This window comes from Sus scrofa, chromosome 7, assembly GCF_054392235.1.
Source record: "Sus scrofa isolate SSC_HxYL_T2T_F1_AM1 chromosome 7, Sscrofa_HxYL_maternal_Yorkshire_Landrace_v2.0, whole genome shotgun sequence".
Lineage (NCBI taxonomy): Eukaryota > Metazoa > Chordata > Mammalia > Artiodactyla > Suidae > Sus > Sus scrofa.
Window position 1 is genome coordinate 84,058,118 of NC_139389.1, and position 20,417 is coordinate 84,078,534.

The 20,417-nt window shown below is 50.7% G+C and overlaps 2 protein-coding genes across 17 annotated transcripts; one reads left to right on the forward strand and one right to left on the reverse strand.

The window, feature by feature from the left end:
- Positions 1–234: 234 nt before the first annotated feature.
- On the forward strand, positions 235–16,470 carry AP1G2 (adaptor related protein complex 1 subunit gamma 2). Of its 15 annotated transcripts, none has more exons than XR_014810808.1 (22): positions 235–288; positions 702–906; positions 1,308–1,432; positions 1,576–1,717; positions 1,839–1,935; positions 2,108–2,184; positions 2,303–2,398; positions 3,180–3,260; positions 10,555–10,653; positions 10,824–10,879; positions 11,010–11,123; positions 11,263–11,403; positions 11,488–11,542; positions 11,621–11,743; positions 13,591–13,750; positions 13,838–13,965; positions 14,208–14,312; positions 14,603–14,714; positions 14,800–14,935; positions 15,613–15,776; positions 16,001–16,099; positions 16,187–16,470. XR_014810808.1 is itself a non-coding variant. In XM_084969180.1 (22 exons), the coding sequence occupies exons 11-22, from the start codon at positions 11,023–11,025 to the stop codon at positions 16,286–16,288; spliced, it is 1,356 nt and encodes a 451-aa protein (XP_084825306.1). In that variant the 5' UTR covers positions 235–288; positions 702–906; positions 1,308–1,432; positions 1,576–1,717; positions 1,839–1,935; positions 2,108–2,184; positions 2,303–2,398; positions 3,180–3,260; positions 10,555–10,653; positions 10,824–10,892; positions 11,010–11,022; the 3' UTR covers positions 16,289–16,470. The 15 variants fall into 15 exon arrangements, 13 of the variants coding, with proteins under 13 accessions (XP_084825306.1, XP_001928692.3, XP_084825303.1 ...); XR_014810807.1 differs by having other exon boundaries at positions 13,661–13,750; positions 14,077–14,312; XM_084969180.1 differs by having other exon boundaries at positions 10,824–10,892; positions 13,661–13,750.
- On the reverse strand, positions 15,418–19,892 carry THTPA (thiamine triphosphatase). 2 transcript variants are annotated; one of them, XM_001928723.8, is made up of 3 exons: positions 19,519–19,892; positions 18,590–19,141; positions 15,418–17,310 (listed from the first exon to the last, which is right to left on the reverse strand). In XM_001928723.8, exons 2-3 carry the CDS (start codon positions 19,134–19,136, stop codon positions 17,165–17,167), a joined length of 693 nt encoding a protein of 230 aa, XP_001928758.1. In that variant the 5' UTR covers positions 19,137–19,141; positions 19,519–19,892; the 3' UTR covers positions 15,418–17,164. The 2 variants fall into 2 exon arrangements, with proteins under 2 accessions (XP_001928758.1, XP_013833657.1); XM_013978203.3 differs by having other exon boundaries at positions 19,461–19,566.
- Between the last annotated feature and the right edge of the window lie 525 nt (positions 19,893–20,417).

Here is a 20,417-nt window from a genome sequence, read left to right on the forward strand (position 1 = left end):
GCAGACCCAAGCTCTCAGAGGCTCTCCAGGTGAAGGAGCCCTCCTTGGAGACCCCCAAGCCTGTTACACAGTCCCACCTCCCCTAAGTAGTTAACAACTTCCCTTAAGTTGCAAACAAGAAAAGCCTGAGGTCAGAGCAGTTCTGGCTGCTCAGCAGGACTGCCCAGGAGGGGCGGGGTCCCGCGATGGGGGCGGGGAGAAGGAAGGACCGGACCAGGCACCAACCCCCGGTGGGGCTTGCACCAGGAAGCGCTGGGGGGAGAGGAGCGGAGTTGAGACTGAAGCCAGGTGAGGCTGGTGTCAGGGTTGGCGTCCCGGTGTGGGGACGCCGAGGCCGCCTGAGACGTGAACGCAGATTGCCGCGAAAGAAACAGCGCTGGGCTTTAGAAAGGAGATGGCTGAGCTAGGGATGGGAAACCAGGTGGAGGCGGCGAGGGGTAGCGTGGGGGGCGGGGGGAAATGGGCGGGATTCCGGCGCATGCTCAGTAGAAATGGGCGCGGGGACGCATGCGTAGTGGAGGTCTCCCGCGGTGAGGAGGGGGCGGAATTTGGGAACCCACATGGGGGGAGAGCTCGGTTTTCGGGGAGCTGTGGGACCCGAACCCTCAGAATTTTGGTATAGGGGCAAACCTGGGCAGGAAGCCCGGATACTCCCTGCCAGAGGGTCAAAGCCCTCTCCGTTGCGGGCTCTGCACCCCCAGGATGGTGGTGTCCTCGCTGAAGCTTCAGGAGCTAATCCAGGAGATTCGTGAGGCCAAGACCCAGGCCCAGGAGCGGGAAGTGATCCAGAAGGAGTGCGCCCATATCCGGGCCTCCTTCCGCGATGGGGATCCTCTGCACAGGCACCGCCAGCTGGCCAAACTGCTCTACGTCCACATGTTAGGCTACCCCGCCCACTTTGGACAGGTATTGACCAGGGACGCCTCTCTTCCGAGTTTGATGAGAGAAGCTAGTGGGGCAGGGTCTCGGACCCTCTTACCTATTTGTGCCCCGATTTCTTTATTCTGCATGGTTGCTGAGCCCTCACAGCATACACCGCAGTCCTTCCCCATTACAGCCCCTCTTGGTCATTCCCTTCCTTCTCTGGCCAGCGCCATTCAGGGCACCTCTTACTCTGTTTCCCATTCTCCTGTTTCCTTGAAACTACCCGCTAATTGAATCTCCTAAACCTCTCTTCTTGTTGAAGGGAGGGTGGTGGGATACCTGCCTTCACAAGTTAATCTGGTGTTAAGGAGAAGGCTAGAGAAGGGACGTTAGTACCTCCAGTTTCATCCCTGCCCCTTCCTGGTCTACCCCCTTCCCTGTAGATGGAGTGCCTGAAACTGATCGCCTCCCCCAGGTTCACAGACAAGAGGGTGGGCTACCTGGGGGCCATGCTTCTACTGGATGAAAGGCAGGATGCCCACCTGCTAATTACCAACAGCATCAAGAAGTGAGAGGGTTCTGGGAAGTGCTTGGAATCAGGGAGATGGGAGAGTGGGAAACTGGGAAATCCCAAAGGGTTGCCTGCTGCAGGTACTGGGAAGGACTGGATTTCTCAGAGGCTTGCCTGACCGTCCTCCCAAAACTCTGCAGTGACCTGAGCCAGGGGATTCAGGCCATACAAGGCCTGGCCCTGTGCACTCTAAGCACCATGGGCTCTGCTGAGATGTGCCGGGACCTGGCCAATGAGGTGGAGAAATTGCTCCTGCAACCTAGCCCCTACGTGCGCAAGAAGGTGAGATGGCAGGTTCTAGGCACCTGCCCCTCCAGAAACTCACCCACCTGCCATGTGGTGGAGGTGGGGGATGGGTCCATCCTGGCAGACCCTCGCCCTGTCTGAGCCCCCACCTCTGCAGGCTGTTTTGACTGCAGTGCACATGATCCGGAAGGTCCCCGAGCTCTCCAATCTCTTCCTCCCACCCTGTGCCCAACTGCTTCGGGAACGCCACCATGGTAAGACTACGGGGATCCTTGTCCTCTGCCTCAGCTCTGGCTGAGGACAGAAGGAAAACACGGGCAGGAACACCAGCTTCTAGGAGAAGAGTAGCAGGTGCATACAAGCACACACGCACAGTAGGCCCCCCTGGGCCCCGGCCCACCGTTCACCTCCCCTACCCTGACCCAGGCATCCTGCTGGGCACCATCACGCTGATCACGGAGCTCTGCGAACGAAGCCCTGCAGCTCTCAAGCACTTTCGAAAGGTGGGCTGGTGAAGGGTGGGGCCCCGGGCCAGGAAGAGAGAGGCTGCGGGCTTGGAATGGGGCTGAAGGCTGAGAGGATTTGGAAAAATGCCCAGGTTGGGCTGTGCCCTCCCTCCAGGTGGTGCCCCAGCTGGTGCACATCCTCCGGAGTCTGGTGACGACGGGATACTCCACAGAACACAGCATATCTGGAGTCAGCGACCCCTTCCTACAGGTGGGCTGACCCTTCCCTCCTGTATCCCTGAACAAAAAGCCTAGTAAGCCCATGGCCAGTGGTCACCTCACAGAAAACACTTTTTTTTTTTCTTCTGCTTTTTAGGGCCATACTCACTGCATATGGAGGTTCCCAGGCTAGGGGTTGAATCGGAGCTCCAGCTGCTGGCCTATGCCACAATTCACAGCAACGCTGGATCCTTAACCCACTGAGCAAGGCCAGGAATTGAACCTGCAGCCGCATGGTTACTAGTCAGATTCGTTTCCACCGTGCCACAATGGAAACTCTACCTCCCAGAAAACACTTTGGCTTAGTCAGTGTCTTGGGCAGGAGAGTGGCAGGCACAGACTGCCCAGGTTATCCCAGGACCGGGGTGGGAAGGGAGATGCCTGAAGGTCAGAAAATGTATTTTGGTAACAATCAAAAAAAAATAATCCTGTCCTGGAGTTCTCTTGTGGTGCAGCAGGTTAAGGATCCAGCATTTCACTGCAGTGGCTTGGATCACTGCTGTGGTGTGGGTTCTATCCCTGGCCCAGGAATTCCCACATGCTGTGGACACAGCCAAAAAAAAAACAAAGCCTGTCCCCAAGTCACCCGGCCTCACACACCTCTGATCCCCTCATAGGGCCAGTGGACCTGAAGGGGTGGGGTGGAGACGCTCTAGGAAACCAGCCGGACCCCTCCCAATCCTCTCCTCAGTGTTGAGTTTTTCTCCTCCGCCCCACAACTCCTTAAGCTAAGAACCACCCCACCAGCCTTTCAACCTCTAACTCCATTTCAGGTCCAGATACTTCGTCTGCTTCGGATTCTGGGTCAGAACCACGAGGAGAGCAGTGAGACCATGAATGACTTGCTGGCCCAGGTGGGGCAGTGGTGGGGGCTGGTTAGGTGTGTTGCTCTGTGAACCCACTGACCGGGCGCAACATCCCTCATATGACCACTCTCCGTGAGGTTGCCCGAGGTCTCCGTTTCCCTCTAGACTGATCTCCCTGAGGACTGGGACACCGTCCACCTCAGTGCAATGCCTTTGGTGCATAGCAGGGCTCGGTGAACTTTTTTTTTAATTCAGTGAATTGAATTTTATTACATTTATAGTTATACAATGATCATCACAACCCAATTTTATAGCATTTCCATGCCAAACCCTTAGTGCATCCCCCCACCCCCTAACCTGTCTCCTTTGGAAACCATAAGTTTTTCAAAGTCTATGAGTCAGTATCTGTTCTGCAAAGAAGTTCATTGTGTCTTTTTTTTTTTTTTTTTTTTTTTTTTTTTTTTTTGTCTTTTTGCTATTTCTTGGGCCACTCCTGTGGCATATGGAGGTTCCCAGGCTAGGGGTCGAATCAGAGCTGTAGCCACTGGCCTACACCAGAGCCACGGCAACTCGGGATCCGAGCCGCGTCTGCGACCTACACCACAGCTCACAGCAACTCTGGATCGTTAACCCACTGAGCAAGGGCAGGGACCGAACCCGCAACCTCATGGTTCTCAGTCAGATTCGTTAACCACTGCGCCATGACGGGAACTCCTTTTTTTTTTTGTCCTTTTTTTTAGATTCCACATGTCAGTGATAGCATATGATGTTGGTGTCTCATTGTCTGACTGACTTCACTTAGCATGATAATTTCTAGGTCCGTCCACATTGCTGCAAATGCCATTCTTTCTTTCCTTTTAATGGCTGAGTAATATTTCATTGTGTACATGTACCACATCTTCTTCATCCACTCCTCTGTCAATGGACATTTAAGTTATTTCCATGTCTTGGCTATTGAAAATAGTGCTGCAATGAACACTGGAGTACATGTGTCTTTGCGAGTCATGGTTTTCTCTGGATAGATGCCCAAGAGTGGGATTGCTAGATCAAATGGTAATTCTATTTTTAGTTTTCTGAAGAATCTCCGTACTGTTTTCCACAGTGGTTGCACCAATTTACATTCCCACCAACAGTTTGATAGGGTTCCTTTTTCTCCACACCCTCTCCAGCATTTATTGTTTGTAGATTTTTTGATGATGGCCATTCTGGCCTGTGTAAGGTGGTACCTCATAGTGGTTTTGATTTACATTTCTCTATATAATTAGTGATGTTGAACATCTTTTCATGTGTTTTTTTGGCTATCTGTATGTCTTTTTTGGAGCACTGTCTGTTTAGATCTTGTGCCCATTTTTTGATGGGGTTGTTTGTTTTTTTGGTATTGAGCTGTAGGAGTTGTTTATAAATTTTGGAAATTAATCCCTTGTCAGTCACTTCATTTGCAAAGCTTTTCTCCCATTCTGTGGGTTGTCTTTTCGTTTTGTTTAGGGTTTCCTTTGCTGTGCAGAAACTTTTAAATTTAATTAAGTTCCATTTGTTTATTTTTGTTCTTATTGTCACTACTCTAGGAGGTGGATCTAAGAAGATGTTGCTGTGGTTTATGTCGGAGAGTGTTTGGCCTGTGTTTTCCTCTAAGAGTTTAATAGTGTCTGGTCTTATATTTAGGTCTTTAATCCATTTTGAGTTTATTTTTGTGTATGGTGTTAGGAAGTGTTCTAATTTCATTCTTTTACATGTGGCTGTCCAGTTTTCCCAGCACCACTTATTGAAGGTGCTGTCTTTTCTCCATTGTATATTCTTGCCTCCTTTGTCATAGATTAGTTGACTGTAGGTGCATGGGTTTAATTCTGGGCTTTCTATCATGTTCCACTGATCTGTATTTCTGTTTTTGTGCCAGTACCATACAGTTTTGTTGACTGTAGCTTTGTAGTATAGTCTGAAGTCAGGGAGCCTGATTCCTCCAGCTCAATTTTTCTTTCTCAGGATGACTTTGGCTATTCTGGGTCTTGTGTGCTTCCAAACAAACTTTAAGATAGTTTGTTCTAGTTCTGTGAAAATTGTCCTTGGTAATTTGATAGGGATTACATTGAATCTGTAGATTGCCTGGGGTAGTATAGTCATTTTGATAATATTGAGTCTTCCAAGCCAAGAGCATGGTATGTCTTTTCATCTATTTGTGTCATCTTTGATTTCTTTCATCAGCGTCTTAGTTTTCAGAGTACAGGTCTTTTGTCTCTTTAGGTAAGTTTATTCCTAAGTATTTTCTTCTTTTTGATGCAATGGTAAATGGAATTGTTTCCCTAATTTCTCTTTATGATCATTTGTTGTTAGTATGTAGAAATGCAGTCAATTTCTGTTTGTTTGTTTGTTTTTTGCTTTTTAGGGCTGCACCCACAGCATATAGAGGTTCCCAGGCTAGGGGTCTAATCTGAGCTACAGCTGCCGGCCTATGTCATAACCACAGCAACACCAGATCCGAGCCGCATCTGCAACCAACACCTCAGCTCATGGCAACACCAAGCAAGGCCAGGGATCAAACCTGCAACCTCATGGCTCCCAGTTGGATTTGTTTCCACTATACCACAATGGGAACTCTGGTATTAATTTTGTATCCTGCAACTTTGCCAAATTCATTGATGAGCTCAAATTCATTGGTGGAGCTACCAGTTTTCTGGTAATGTCTTTAGGATTTTCTAGGTATAGTATCATGTCATCTGCAAATAGTGATAGTTTTACTTCTTCCTTTCCAATTTGGATTCCTTTTATTTCTTTTTCTTTGCTCGGACTTCAAAAACTATGTTGAAGAGTAGTGGCGAGAGCAGACATCTATTTCTTGTTCCTGATCTTAGCGGGAATTCTTTCAGCTTTTCACCCTTGAGAATAATGTTAGCTCTGGGTTTGTCATATATGGCTTTTACTATGTTGAGGTAGGTTCCCTCTATGCCCACTTTCTGGAGGGTTTTTGTCAGAAATGGCTGCTGGATTTTGTCAAAGGCTTTTTTCTGCACCTATTGAGAGCATCATGTGGTTTTTATTCTTCAGTTTGTTAATATAGTGTGTCACACTGATTGATTTGCAAATATTGAAGAATCCTTGCATCTCTGGAATAAATCCCACTTGATCATGATGTACAATCCTTGCCTACTACTTTGTTGAGGATTTTTGCATCTATGTTCATCAGTGATACTGGCCTGTAATTTTCTTTTTTTAATGGTATCTTTGTCTGGTTTATGGTATCGGGCCTCATGGAATAAGTTTGGGAGTGTTCCTTCCTCTGCAATTTTTTGAAATAGTTTCAGGGTAGGTGTTAGCTCTTCTCTAGATGTTTGGTAGAATTCACCTGTGAAGTCATCTGGTCCTGGACTTTTGTTTGTTGGAAGTTTTTTAATCAATTTCAATTTCAGTACTTGTGATTGGCCCATTCATCTTTTTTTTTTTTTTTTTTTTTTGTCTTTTCTAGGGCCGCACCCGAGGCATATGGAGGTTCCCAGGCTAGGGGTCTAATCGGAGCTGTAGCCACTGGCCTATGCCAGAGCCACAGCAACACAGGATCCGAACTGCGTCTGCGATCCATACCACACTTCACGGCAACGCCGGATCCTTAACCCACTGAGCAAGGCCGGGGGTCAAACTCGCAACCTCATGGTTCCTAGTTGGATTTGTTAACCACTGAGCCACGACGGGAACTCCTCCTTGTTGATTTTCTGTCTGGATGATCTGTCTGTTGCTGTAAGTGGGGTGTTAAAGTCCCCTGCTGTTATTGTGTTATTGTCAATTTCTCCTTTTCAGGTTGTTTGTAGTTGCCTTATATAGCGAGGTGATCCTGTGTTGGGTGCATATGTGTTTACAATTGTTATATCTTCTTCTTGGATTGCTCCTTTGATCATTATGTAATGCCCTTCTTTGTCTCTTATGATAATCTTTATTTTAAGGTCTATTTTGTCTGATAGTGAGCTTTGCTATTCCAGCTTTCTTTTGGTTCCCGTTTCGATGCAGTATTTTCTTCCATTCTCTCATTTTCAATTTGTATGTCTCTAGAAGTGAAGTGGGTCTCTGGAAGATAGCATATATATGGGTCTTGTCTTTGTATCCTTTCAGCCAGTCTACGTCTTTTGGTTGGGGCATTTAGTCCAATTGCATTTAAGGTACTTATTGATATATATGTTCTTATTGCCATTTTATTAACTGTTTTGGATTTGTTTTTGTTGTTCTTACTTCTCCCCTTCTTCTCTTGTTCTCTTCTCTTGCGGTTTGATGAATATCTTTAGTGTTGTATTTGAGTTGATTTTTCTTATTTGTGTGTGTATCAATTGTAGATTTTTGGTTTGTAGTTACCCCGAAGTTTGACATAGGAATACACACACACACACACACACACACGAGATTGTTTTAAGTTGTTGGTCTCTTAATTACAAGCACATCTCCAGTGTCCTGCGTTTGTACCCTTCTCTTTTCACAATTTATGACTTTGGTAGCATATTTGTGCGTAGATGATTTCCTGCCTTTACTGCATATATGCTGTTACTGGTGAGCCTTGTCATTTGTAGCATTTTTGTTTCTAGTTGGGGCCTTTTCTTTTCTGCCTAGAGAATTCCCTTTGGTATTTGTTGTAAAGCTGGTTTAGTGTTGGAGTTCCCATCATGGCACAGTGGAAATGAATCCGACTGGGAACCATGACGTTGAGGGTTCGATCTCTGGCCTTGCTCAGTGGGTTAAGGATCCAGTGTTGCTGTGAGCTGTGGTGTAGGTCACAGATGTGGCTCAGATCTGGTGTGGTAGTGGCTGTGGTGTAGGCCAGCAGCTGTAACTCTGATTAGACCCCTAGCCTGGGAGACTCCATATGCCACAGGTATGGTACTTAAAAGCAAAAAAAAAAGAAAAAAGAAAAAGCTGGTTTAGTGTTGTTGAATTCTCTTAGCTTTTGCTTGTCTGTAAAGCTTTTGATTTCTCCTTCAAATCTGAATGAGAGCCTTGCTGGGTAGAGTAATCTTGGTTGGAGGTTTTTTCCTTTCCTCACTTTAAGTATTCGTGCCACTCCCTTCTGGCATGCAGACCTGCAGAGTTTCTGCTGAAAAATCTGCCAGTAGCCTTATTGGGGTTCCCTTGTATGTTACTTGTTTCTTTTCCCTAGCTGCTTTCAATATTTTGTCTTTGTCTTTAATTTTGGTCAGTTTGATTCAAATGCATCTTGGGGTGTTCCTCCTTGGGTTTATTTTACATGGTATTAGTTGTGCTTCCTGGATTTGAGCAAGTGGTTCCTTTTCCATGTTAGAGATGTTTTGGGCTATTATCTCTTTGATATTTTTTCTGTCCCTTTCTGTCTCTCTTCTCCTTCTGGCGCCCCTATAATATGGATGTTGGCGTGTTTAACATTGTCCCAGAGTTCTCTGAGACTTTCTTCATTTCTAGACTGTCCTCCACCTCACTTATTTGTTCTTCTGCCTCCTATATTCTGCTGTTGGTTGCTTCTAATGAATTTTTTATTTCAATTATTGAATTTTGCATCTCTGCTTAAGTTTTAAATCTTGTATATCTTTGCTCAGTGTTTGCTGTAATTTATCAGTCTTTGCCTCCAGTTTATTTCCAATGTCTTGAATCATCTTCACTTCATCAGTCTAAAGTCTTTTTCCTGGAGGCAAATAATCTCCAGATCACTTAACGGTTTTTCTGGGTTTTGTTTTTTGTTTTTTGTTTTTTTTTTCTTGCTCCCTTATCTGAGTTATAGTTCTCTGCCTTTTCATTTTGTATTGGTTTTGGGTGTGGTCTCCTTTTTGCAGACAATAGAGTTGTAGCCTCTCTTGCTTCTGATGTCATTCTCCCCCCCCCCCCCCCCCCCCCCCCCCGCCCCCACAACCCTGCCTCCCAGTTAGTATGGGGGCTTGCTGTAGGCTTCCTGATGGGAGGAACTGATGCCTGCCAACTGGTAGGTGGAGCTTATTCTTATCCCTCTGGTGGGTGGGGTTAGAATCTCACCCTCTGGGTGAGATTAGAAATGGCATTTGCCTGGGGGAGGTCTTTAGGCAGCTTCTTACTGATAGGTGGGGCTGTGATCCCAACTGGATTATTGTTTGGCCTGGGGCTTCTCAGCTGATGTGGGACCATATTTTCCCAAAATGGCCACCTCTAGAGGAACACATGCTGATGAATATTCCAGAGAACCTTGCCTCCAATGTCCTTCCCCAACAACGAGCCACAGTCACCCCATTTTCCCAGGAGATCCTCCAAGAACTACAGTCAGGTCTGACCCAGATTCCTATGGAGTCCCTGCTTTGCCTGGGACCCAGTGTACATGAAAGCCTGTCTGCATCTTTCAAGAATGAGGTCTCTGTTTCCCCCAGTCCCGTAGAGCCCCTGCTCACAAGCTCCACTAGCCAGATGCTCCAGGGGCTCCTTTTCCCAATGCCAGATCCCCAGTCATGGGGACCTGACTTGATGCTCAGAATTCTCACTCCCAGGAATTCCTGTCATGGCACAGCAGAAATGAATCTTGACTAGGAACCATGAGGTTGCGGGTTCAATCCCTGGCCTCACTCAGTGGGTTAAGGATCTGGCATTTTTGTGAGCTGTGGTGTAGGTCGCAGATGTGGCTCAGATCTGATGGTGCTGTGGCTATGGCATAGTCCAGCAGCTGTAGCTCCAGTTGGACCCCTAGCCTGGGAACCTCCACATGCCATGGGTATGGCCCTAAAAAGGAAAACAAAACAAAACAAAACAAAAAACTCTCACTCCCGTAGGTGAGTCTCTGTGATCCAGTTACTTTCCAGTCTGTGAGCTGCCCACCTGGTGGATATGGGGTTGCTTATATTGAGTAATTACCCCTCTTATCATCTTGATGTGGCCTCCTCTTTGTCTTCTGGAGTAGGATATCTTTTTTGAAAGTTTGCCATCGTCCATTTGGTTGAAGGTTGTTCAGCAGTTGGTTGTAGTTTTGTTTTTATGAGAGAAGGTAAGCTCCAGTCCTTCTACTCCACCATCTTTTTGTTGTTGTCTTTTGTCTTTTTAGGGCTGCACCCATGGCAGATGGAGGTTCCCAGACTATGGGTCTATCAGAGCTATTGCTGCCGGCCTATGCCAGAGCCACAGCAACACCAGATCTGAGCCACGTCTGTGACCTACACCACACCTCACGGCAACGCCGGACCCTTAACCCACTGAGCGAGGCCAAGGATTGAACCTGCAACCCTAGTCGGATTCATTTCCTCTGCTGTGCTAAGATGGGAACTCTTTACTCCACCTCTTAATCCTGTCTTTTGGGGAACTTTGTTAGAGGATTAAGGGATGATATCCAGAGACCTGAGGAGAGGACAGACCCCTTAGAGCTGCCTCTTCGCTCCCATCCACACAGGTAGCCACAAACACGAACACCAGCCGAAATGCGGGCAGCGCAGTCCTCTTTGAGACGGTCCTCACCATCCTGGACATTCGCTCAGCAGCAGGCCTGCGGGTACCATCCCCCCACCTCTCCCCCTCGGCCCCTCTCCCCTCACCCCCACCAGGCTGACCGTCCTGTTCCCTAGTCTCTCCTCATCCCTGTCACCCTGTGCCATGCACTCCCTACTCCTGAGTGAGCAGGTTGCTCCTTCCCTGACTGTCCCCAACCTCTGCCTCCCATAGGTTCTAGCTGTCAACATTCTTGGCCGCTTCCTGCTCAACAGTGACAGGAACATTAGGTAACAGGCCCAGGTGGGCTGTGCCCTTGGCCCTCTGCCCTCCTTCCTCCAGATTCTTAGACCCAGGGCAGGATGGGATGGGGAGGGGCCTGATGGCCAGGGTGTGATAGGGCCTCGCCCGCTCTGACAGGTACGTAGCGCTGATGTCCCTGCTGCGGCTGGTGCAGTCTGACCACAGCGCTGTGCAGCGGCACCGGCCCACCGTGGTGGACTGTCTGCGGGACCCCGATGCTTCCCTCAGCCGGTGAGCAGGACAGAGGTCCCATTGCCCAAGATCCAGACCAGCTCAGAGCAGCTGGAGAAAGGGGACTGGGGAAGGGGGCCTGTGGCATGTCATGGGGTGACCTAGGCTGCCTTGTATAAACACACACTCCTCCTGCCAGGCGGGCCCTGGAACTGAGCCTGGCTCTGGTGAACAGCTCCAATGTGCGAGCCATGACCCAGGAGCTGCAGGGCTTTCTGGAGTCCTGCCCCCCTGATCTGCGGGCCACCTGTGCCTCAGGCATCCTGCTGGCGGCTGAGAGGTGAGCGGATGGGTGCCCAGGAGACAGAGAGGGTGGAATCCATGGTGGCTCAGCACCAGGACTGAAGAGCCACATGTCCCCTAGGTTTGCCCCATCCAAGCGGTGGCACATAGACACCATCCTGCATGTACTGACAACGGTGAGGCAGGGGCTGGGCTGAGCTGGGCGGGAGCAGGCGGGGGTTACCACGCTGACTCGGTCACGTTCACCCCTCCAGGCAGGCGCCTATGTGCGTGATGATGCGGTAGCCAACCTGACCCAGCTGATTGGGGGTGCCCAGGAGCTCCACGCCTACTCTGTGCGCCGCCTCTACAGCGCACTGGCCAAGGACATCTCTCAGGTACTGCTCCACCACTAGGCCCAGGGCTGCCCACCCCTCACCGCATCCCCCAGCCTTTCCTGGGCCACTTGCTTCCTACACCTGATTCCTAATTGTTTTTCCTTCAAGGTCACAGCTCTCTGCTTAGCAGAAGAGACACTCAAGGGCAGATCCCTGTTTTTAGTTAGAACACCTGGACTCCTGTCCTGGTTCTGATACTACTGTCTGTGCAACCACAGACGACTCACTTAACTTCATGCTAGGTGTCCTCAGCATCCTACTGAGCCTACCTGCCAGAGTGGTCTTGGTCAAGTGAGATAGATAAAAACACTTCCTACATGCATTAGGTTTTGTTATTACCTTGAATACTGAGTGAATTCACAGATGCCAGCCAGTGTCTATACTGTAGCCCCCTTTTCCAGATTACTTAAGTAGGGTAGGAAACCACCCATCTCTCCCTCAAGGGATAACTCCCTCACTTCCTCATCATCGCTGCACCCCTTGTGGTTAAGCCATGTAGTTTTTTGTTGTTGTTGTTAAGGTGGTACCTGTGGCCTATGGAAGTTCCCAGGCTAGGGGTTGAATTGGAGTTGAAGCTGCTGTCTATACCACAGCATGACAACACCATATCTGAGCCACATCTGTGACTTACACTGCAGCTTGTGGGAATACCAGATCCTTAACCCACTGAACAAGGCCAGGGACTGAACCTACATCCTTACAGACACTATGTCGAGTTCTTAACCTGCAGAGCCACAACAGGAATTCCCTATTCTAGGATATTTTTTAAAGTTGAAATAAGGCTGATTTATATTGTGTTAGTTTCAGGTGTCCATCAAAGTGATTTAGTTATATATCTTTTTTTCTTCAGATTCTTTACCATTATAGATTATTACAATATATTGAATGTGGGAGTTCCCATTGTGGCTCAGCAGTTTAAGAACTCCGCATAGTGTCCATGAACATGTGGGTTTGATCCCTGGCCTTGCTCAGTGGGTTGAAGATCCACCGTTGCCATAAGCTGCGGTGTAAGTTGCAGACATGGCTTGGATCTGGTGTTGCCCTGGCTGTGGTGTAGACCAGCAGCTGCAGCTCCAATTCGATCTCTAACCTGGGAACTTCCATATGCTGCAGGTGCAGCCCTAAAAAGGAAAAAAGATATTTCATACAGTTCCCTGAGCTTTACATATAGTAGGTCCTTGTTTCTCTTTTTTTTTTTTTTCCTTTTTGCTATTTCTTGGGCCGCTCCCACGGCACATGGAGGTTCCCAGGCTAAGGGTCCAATCAGAGCTGTAGCCACCGGCCTACACCAGGGCCACAGCAACGCGGGATCCGAGCCGCGTCTGCAACCTACACCACAGCTCACGGCAACACCAGATCGTTAACCCACTGAGCAAGGGCAGGGACCGAACCCGTAACCTCATGGTTCCCAGTCAGATTCGTTAACCACTGCACCACAACGGGAACTCCTGTTTCTCCCTTTTATATATAGTAGTGTGTCTGTTAATCCCCAAACTCCTAATTTATCCCACCCCCCTTCCTTTTCCCTTTGGTAACCATAAGTTTGTTTTCTGTGCCTGTGCATCTGTTTTTGTTTTGTGTATAGATTCATTTGTATTATTTTTTAGATTCCACATATAAGTGATATTATTTAATATTTGTCTTTGACTTCACTTAGTATGATAATCTCTAGGTCCATCCTGGGCCATGTAGTTCTGATACTTGGCCACCAGAGGGCAGAGGAAGCCCAGGAGCCAGGACAGAGGCGTCAAGAAATTAACAAAACCCGCTCTGTAACAGCTCCCTGTGCTGAAGGCCTTCCCTTTTCCCCTCTCCTCTAAACTCCACCATCTCTGCACTACCTAAAGGGATGTCACAGGGTCTGGAAGTGAGGAGGGGACCCAGACGCTGGCCCAGCACGTTTCTTACCCCATGCAGCAACCGCTGGTGCAGGTGGCAGCCTGGTGCATTGGGGAATACGGGGACCTCCTGCTGGAGGGGAGCTGTGAGGAAGCTGAGCCCCTGCAGGTGGGTCCTGCACTGGGGGTAAACTGGAGGGATGGGTCAGGGGAGGCAGGGCTGAACCCAGGGTCACTCCCTGTGTCCCTCCAAAAGGTGGAGGAAGAGGAGGTGTTGGCATTGCTGGAAAGGGTGCTGCAGTCTCACATGTCCCTGCCAGCTACCCGAGGATATGCCCTGACAGCCCTCATGAAGCTCAGCACCCGGCTCCGTGGGGACAACAAGTGAGACTGGGGCCCAGCCGCTCTCCTAGAGCCTTTCTCCACGGTGCCCCCACCCCCAGTTTCTGGTTTCTCTCCAGGCCCTCACCCCCCCCACTTCCCCGCAATCCTTAGGTATTTTCTTTTGAGCCAAGTAGTGTGGGTCTCTCCCTGCTCCATGGAGCCTCTTCCTTCCCTGCCGCATCCTGGAGGTGAGGGGCAGGGGCAGAGCGCCATTCCCACTTGCACACCGCCACGCGGCCCAGCCGCATCCGCCAGGTGGTGTCCATCTACGGGAGCTGCATGGACGTGGAGCTGCAGCAGCGTGCGGTGGAATACAACACTCTCTTCCGGAAGTACGACCACATGAGGTGCGCACCACCCAGCCGCAGTGCGGGACCCACCCCCCTTGGCCATTGTCCCTTTCTGGGCACAAAGGTCTCATCCAGTCAGAGCCTCCCACCCACAGTTCATCGAAGCCAAGCAGGCTTCCCACCCTCCTTGTTCAGACAGCAGCAGCATGCCTTCTTAGGAAATCAGAGGGGCACTTCTGACCCACCCTAAGCCCAGGACTCTCCACGTTCTTACCCTCCTCCCACACCTCCTGTGTGAAAAGCCCAGGGCCTGCCCAGAGGGTTATACCTCCCTTCCATCCTCCCAGGGCTGCCATCCTGGAAAAGATGCCTCTTATGGAGCGAGGTGGCCCTCAGGTCGATGAGAAAGCAAAGGAAAGCGAAGAAGAAGAAGCGGCCCCTAACCCCACAGAGCCCCAGGTGAGGAGGTGAGGAGCTCCGGAGGAAGAGCATGATCCAGCTTCCTTACTCAGCCCTGACTCTCTGCCTTCTCCCCCTCTCCCAGGCCTCGAAGCTCCTGGATCTCTTGGATCTCCTGGATGGCCCTTCTGCAGATGCCCACCACCCTCCCCCTCTGGATCCCACCCCAGGAGGCACTTTAATAAATCTCCTGGACCTTCCTTGTGCTCCCCCACCCCCTGGTAAGCTCTGCAAAGGGGCAACTTCTTAAAGAAGAGGGGTGGAAAGACTGCTTCTCCTTTGAAGCCAAGGACTGAGGTTCAGGTATCTTCTTCCCTGCGGTGTGCCCCCATCACAACCCTGTCCTAGTGTCAGGGCCCATTGGATCATGCCAGTCCCCTCCTGGACACCCTCCTGTGTCTTCCCTTTGTTCCAGACTTCTTACCCTGGCCTCTGGGCCCTGCTTCCTCCTCACTCACCTCATAGGCTTTCCCACTGCCTGCTCCACTGGTCTCCTCGAAACCCCTCAGGCCCTTTCACCTCAAGCCCTTGGCATTCATGTTCTTTTCTCATGGAGTGCTCTTTCCTCAGCACATCAAATGACTGCCTCATTCTCACTCTTGGGCCTTGCCTGAAATGTCAGATGCTTTCCCCTACTGCTATTTAAGTTAGTTCCCCCCAGTTATCCTGACAGTTTATTTCCTTCGGAGCACCAGTGACCATCTGTGATTATCTCGTTTATTGTCCTCTCCCCCCACTAGGCTGTCCGCTCCAGCAGGGACCTCATATCCTTGTCCACTCTGTTGCTAGCCTCTCGAGCAGTGCCCTGCACCCACTGGGTGCTCATTTAATTTTTGTGGAACGAATGAACTATTATCTTCGGCTCATACACTGAGCTGCTTTTCTCTCCCTACCATAGCTCCCATCCCAAATCTCAGAGTGTTTGAGCGTGAGGGACTACAGCTGAATCTGTCTTTCGTTCGACCCCCTGGAACCCCTGCTTTGCTGTTAATCACTGTCACAGCCACCAATACCTCAGCGGGTGATGTCACCCACTTCATCTGCCAGGCCGCTGTGCCCAAGGTTTGTAGAAGACTAGGATTCAGATGTTGCCTGGGCACTCCAGGAGAAAAGGCCACTAAGTAGAGGAGGTGGGTCAGGAAGAGAGTGAGATGAGGAGGGAGTGATATGCCAGGACAGGCACTTGGGGATTTAGGGGAAGAGGGTTCAAACTACTGGGTGTGGAGGGGTTGCCTGAGCCCAGCCAGTTGCCTTACTGTGGGATCTGTCCAACCTTCTGTGTTCAGAGTTTCCAACTACAGCTACAGGCCCCTAGTGGGGACACAGTTCCAGCTCAGGGTGGCCTTCCGATGACGCAGCTCCTCAGAATCCTCAACCCTAACAAGGTGAGCTCCAGGAGCCCCTCAAGGCTAGGACCCAGGAAAGGGGGCTGTCATAGGTGCTAACCCTGGTCTCTGCTCTCTTATCTCTAGGCCCCCTTGCGGCTGAAGCTGCGCCTCACCTACAACCACTTTGGCCAGTCGGTGCAGGAAATCTTTGAGGTGAACAACTTGCCTGTGGAGACATGGCAGTAACTCTGCCTCCACTCACAGTATGAAGTCTTCCTAAGAACCCAAACCACAGGGGCCCCAGCTACCTGGAGGCACATCTGAGCGCTACCAGCAGGTGGCGCTCTGGTCCTGTGCTTGCCACTGCAGAACCTGTTGGGGGCTCCCCCTCAACCTCACAAATAATAAAGCCTGAGGAGGGAAAACCATATTTGAGGTAGAAAACATATGTGTTTAACACCCAGGGAGGAGTTTTCTTACATGGGAAGTAGGTATCTTGCCCTGAGCCTTTGGAACTGGTTGCAGCAAAGGAGGGTTTTCTTTCTACCCCTCTCCAGGGCTGGGGAGCAGATGTGCCCCTAAACTTCCACAGGAGGCACGCTGCCCTCTGGGCCAGAGCAGGACACAGTGGCAACAGCAAACCAGAATTTCTCGATTCCTAACAGGGATTCCTGCCTGTTTGCCCAACCTGCTGCTATTCCCCATACCCCAGGGCAGGGAAATCCCTGCTGCCTCCCCTCATCTCTAACTCAGCTGTAAGGCGGTTTAGGAGCCGCTGGCAGAATCAATGGCATCGACCAAGGGAGGGGGGTGGCAAGGGATTTTCCTGTGCTTAACTACTGATCACGGCTAAGTGGAAATCCTATAAACACGAGCGGAAATCAATGGAGGCTGCTTAGCGGCCAGGGGAGAGGGGCGGCCCGCAGATTGCATCTGACGGATGAGGGAGAGGACGCAACCAAGGAGGGCTCCAGGAAGGATGGCTGAGGGTAGGGTGAAGGAACAGGCAGAACCGAGAGGGTCACTCCCTCCAAAGGGAGGCCAGGGAGGAAGAGGCACGGCAAGGCCAAGAATGAATCTCAGGAGACCCAGGATGCTCTTCCCCACAGAGGAGGGGACACCCTAGCCCAGTCTCACGTCCAGATCTTCAGTCCCCTCTGGCTTCCTTTTGGAGCTGTACACTTCTAGCAGGCGCTGATAGTCTTGAGGCCGGAAGCACTGTAGGTACACGATTAGCTTGGCAGGTGCCTCCTCACGCACCAGCACACCTACAGGCAGAGGAGAATGAGGAGAGAACCAGATAGCCGCGAATGCTTTGACTCTCCCTGCCCACGCAGCTAGACCCCAAAGTTGTTTCCAAGGCAGCACTGGGCTTCTGAAGGCCATTCAACCAGGAGTGGCCCTGGGAAGCCAAACATGAGCCTCTCCTCCAGCAAGAAGCGGTGAAGAGGCACTCAGGTGCCATGAAGACAGAGGACCTCAGTAGTGACTCGTTTTTGTTACTGCTCTGCCCTCCCCCCCATCAAGATTAAAGCCCATCCAGGCAGGCCGAAGCTCATTAGCTTGGTAATGAAGCACATACGGAGAAGCACACAGAGAGGAAACAAGGGATGTAGAAAGAAGAGAGAGAAAGCAGCTACAGCCATGGGGAGGGATTCACAGAGAATTCTAGCCTCTGTGTGGTGTAGAGTCACGATAAGCCAGTGTCTGATTGTTAGTGCCTGGCAGCATGCTGGGCGGAAAGCAGGGAATGGCATAGGTTTGCTGAGGAGGCAAGAACAGCATCCAGAGCTGTAAGGCCCCATGGGACACATAACCCCATACTTCTGTGGATGAACTGTCTACAAGGGAGCTAAGCCTGGGAACAAAAAAACCTGCCATTGCTTGCCCCGCGGTCTGTCACAGACACAATGTTCCTGCCTTTTACTCAAGCCAACAGGACAAACTGAATGAGGATTTGGTTGTAAAAATGAGAGGACAGGAGTTGGAGGAAGGAAGGATGGATGGAAGGACTGAAGTAGAGAACTGACAAATGGAACTGTAGGACAGACTCATGCAGTGGCTGGAGGTAGAGAACTAAGACAACCACTGGGCTAGATCAGGGACACATGGAAGGATTAAATCCAGGTTCTACAGCTATTGCAAAAGAGGAAACGATTTGATAGAGCCCTAAGCAAACTAAAAATACAGAGTTCCCATCGTGGCTCAGTGGTAACAAACCTAATTAGTATCCATGAGGATGCGGGTTCAATCCCTGGCCCCACTCAGTGGGTTAAGGATCCAGCGCTGCCATGAGCTGTGGTGTAGGTCACAGACGAGGCTTGGATCCTGTGTGGCTGTGGTATAGGCCAAGGGCTACAGTTCCGATTGGACCCTTTGCCTGGGAACTTTCATATGCAGTGGGTGTGGCCCTAAAAAAAAAAAAAAAAAAAAAGCTAAAATAACTCCCCTTAGAGAAATAGCCTCGGAGACCCTCCCCACTAACTGGCCCAGTGGGTACATCCAGAAGAGGGACAAAGGAAATACAGAAGGGCCTATCTCCCTCACCAAGCATGCTGCTGACGCTGTGGATCTTTTCTAGGGCAGCTGGGACTTCAGCCTCCTCACGCACCAGGGCCTCTACCTCACCCACAGCGTAGCCAAAGTCAGCTGTATCCAGGTCCACTCTGAGGGGTGGCTCCTCTTCATCAGCTCCAGACGGCACCAGTTTCCAGCCACTGCGCTGGGTCACAAAACTTGCTATTTCCTGCAGCCCCAGACGGTCCAGCACAGCAGCCACACCCCCAGCCCTGGGGACCTCAGCCCTCAGCACCTCACAGAGCTGGGCCACAATTGCAGACTTAGCTGTGAGCTCCGTGTACTTAGTGCAGGGTTCTGAGACACTTGCTGCCCCAGCATATTTGAGCTGCCATCCACTACCCTCTCGCTGTCGCAGCCAGTGGTCAGACCGCATGAGGCTCAGCTCAGGGGTATCATAGTAGCTGTCTCGGAAGGTGATTCGGTGCTCCAGGATACCTCCCAACTCCTGCAGCCGCTCCTCTATGCCGGGCCCGGGAAGGAACTTTCGTTCCACTTCAATCAGGCCCAAGGCCATGTTACCTGCAATCAGTCCATCAACAAACATTACTGAGCTCCCAAATAACCCATTTCCTTCCCCCCTCCCCAAGAACCTGTGAGTCGCACACACTGTCCCAAGGCTCTCTGTTGGGGGCCCTTTCTCCCTGCCTCTGTGATGGATGGCCTTCTCTGTCTGATGTTTTAAGGCTCAGCAACAGGTATAGGTCTGGGGTTAGACCCCTTCCACTGCTAATGATGTCCTCAATCCAAAAGGCTCCCTAGAAAGCAAGCCTTGTAGCGGATGTCCTTTCAATGCGCCCCCTCTATACCTCGCTACTCTGGGAGGTCGGCGGCTCACTACCTGGGAAGACTCAGCCCGACCTCCCCATAGGACTAGCCAGCGGAGCTTCGGGTCTCACCTGAACGCGCCAGAGTCTCCCTCTCGCGGGACCTGGAGAAGAGAGAAGGGAGGCCACGCCACGCACGCGAGGAATGCCGGGAGCAGATCCTGGCCCAGGACCTCGGCCGGCGCTCTGCACACGGGGGAGGTCCCGGTATAAGCGGCCATGTTAGGCCCGATGTGGCGGTGCCGAAGGCAGGCCAGGGCCCGAGATACCCGCTAGGTTACGAGGGGCCGCAACCTCCGCGGTGAGCAAGGAGCGAGGTGGTACTCCCGCGCTCTGCTCCTCATCCCAGAGCCCTCGGGGCTCCCGGGGCGGGGATGTGGGGAGAAGGGGTAACATATGGGTCTCAGGCCGCAGGCTGAGCCCAGCACCTTGGGGTTCAGGTGCATGATGGGAGATGTAGTTCCATAGCGAGACTTTGCTTTCTTGCCCCACCCGTCGCTATAGTGACAGGAAAGCTGCGATTAAAGCCAGCCAGACTCTACGTAAAGTTGAGCTGGGGCTGGTGGGGAGAGACGGGTGCGAAAGGAGCTGAGGCCCCAGTCCTGTGTCCAAACCCCTCACTCTGTAGGCAGATGGGGCTGGAATAGAAGCCACTCACTCTCTGTCAGCAGGTATTTTATTGACTATTACCATGGCCTACTAAGTGCAGGCCAATGGCAATGAGCTGGGTGTGAGGGGAAGATAACTGAGACCAGTTTAGCCACTCTGGAGTTTTAAAGGGGAAATAATACATCCCCATGAATGTTCAGGATAAGGGTGGGTGGGAGACTTCATAGGAGGAGGAAGAGATATTATTGGATGAAAACTAAACTCATGATGGGATTTCAACGGTTGGAGACCTAGATGGAGCTAGGAACAGTGTAAGCAATAGCCCAGAAGCTGGAGAGCATCTGGCCATTGGGTAAAGGAAA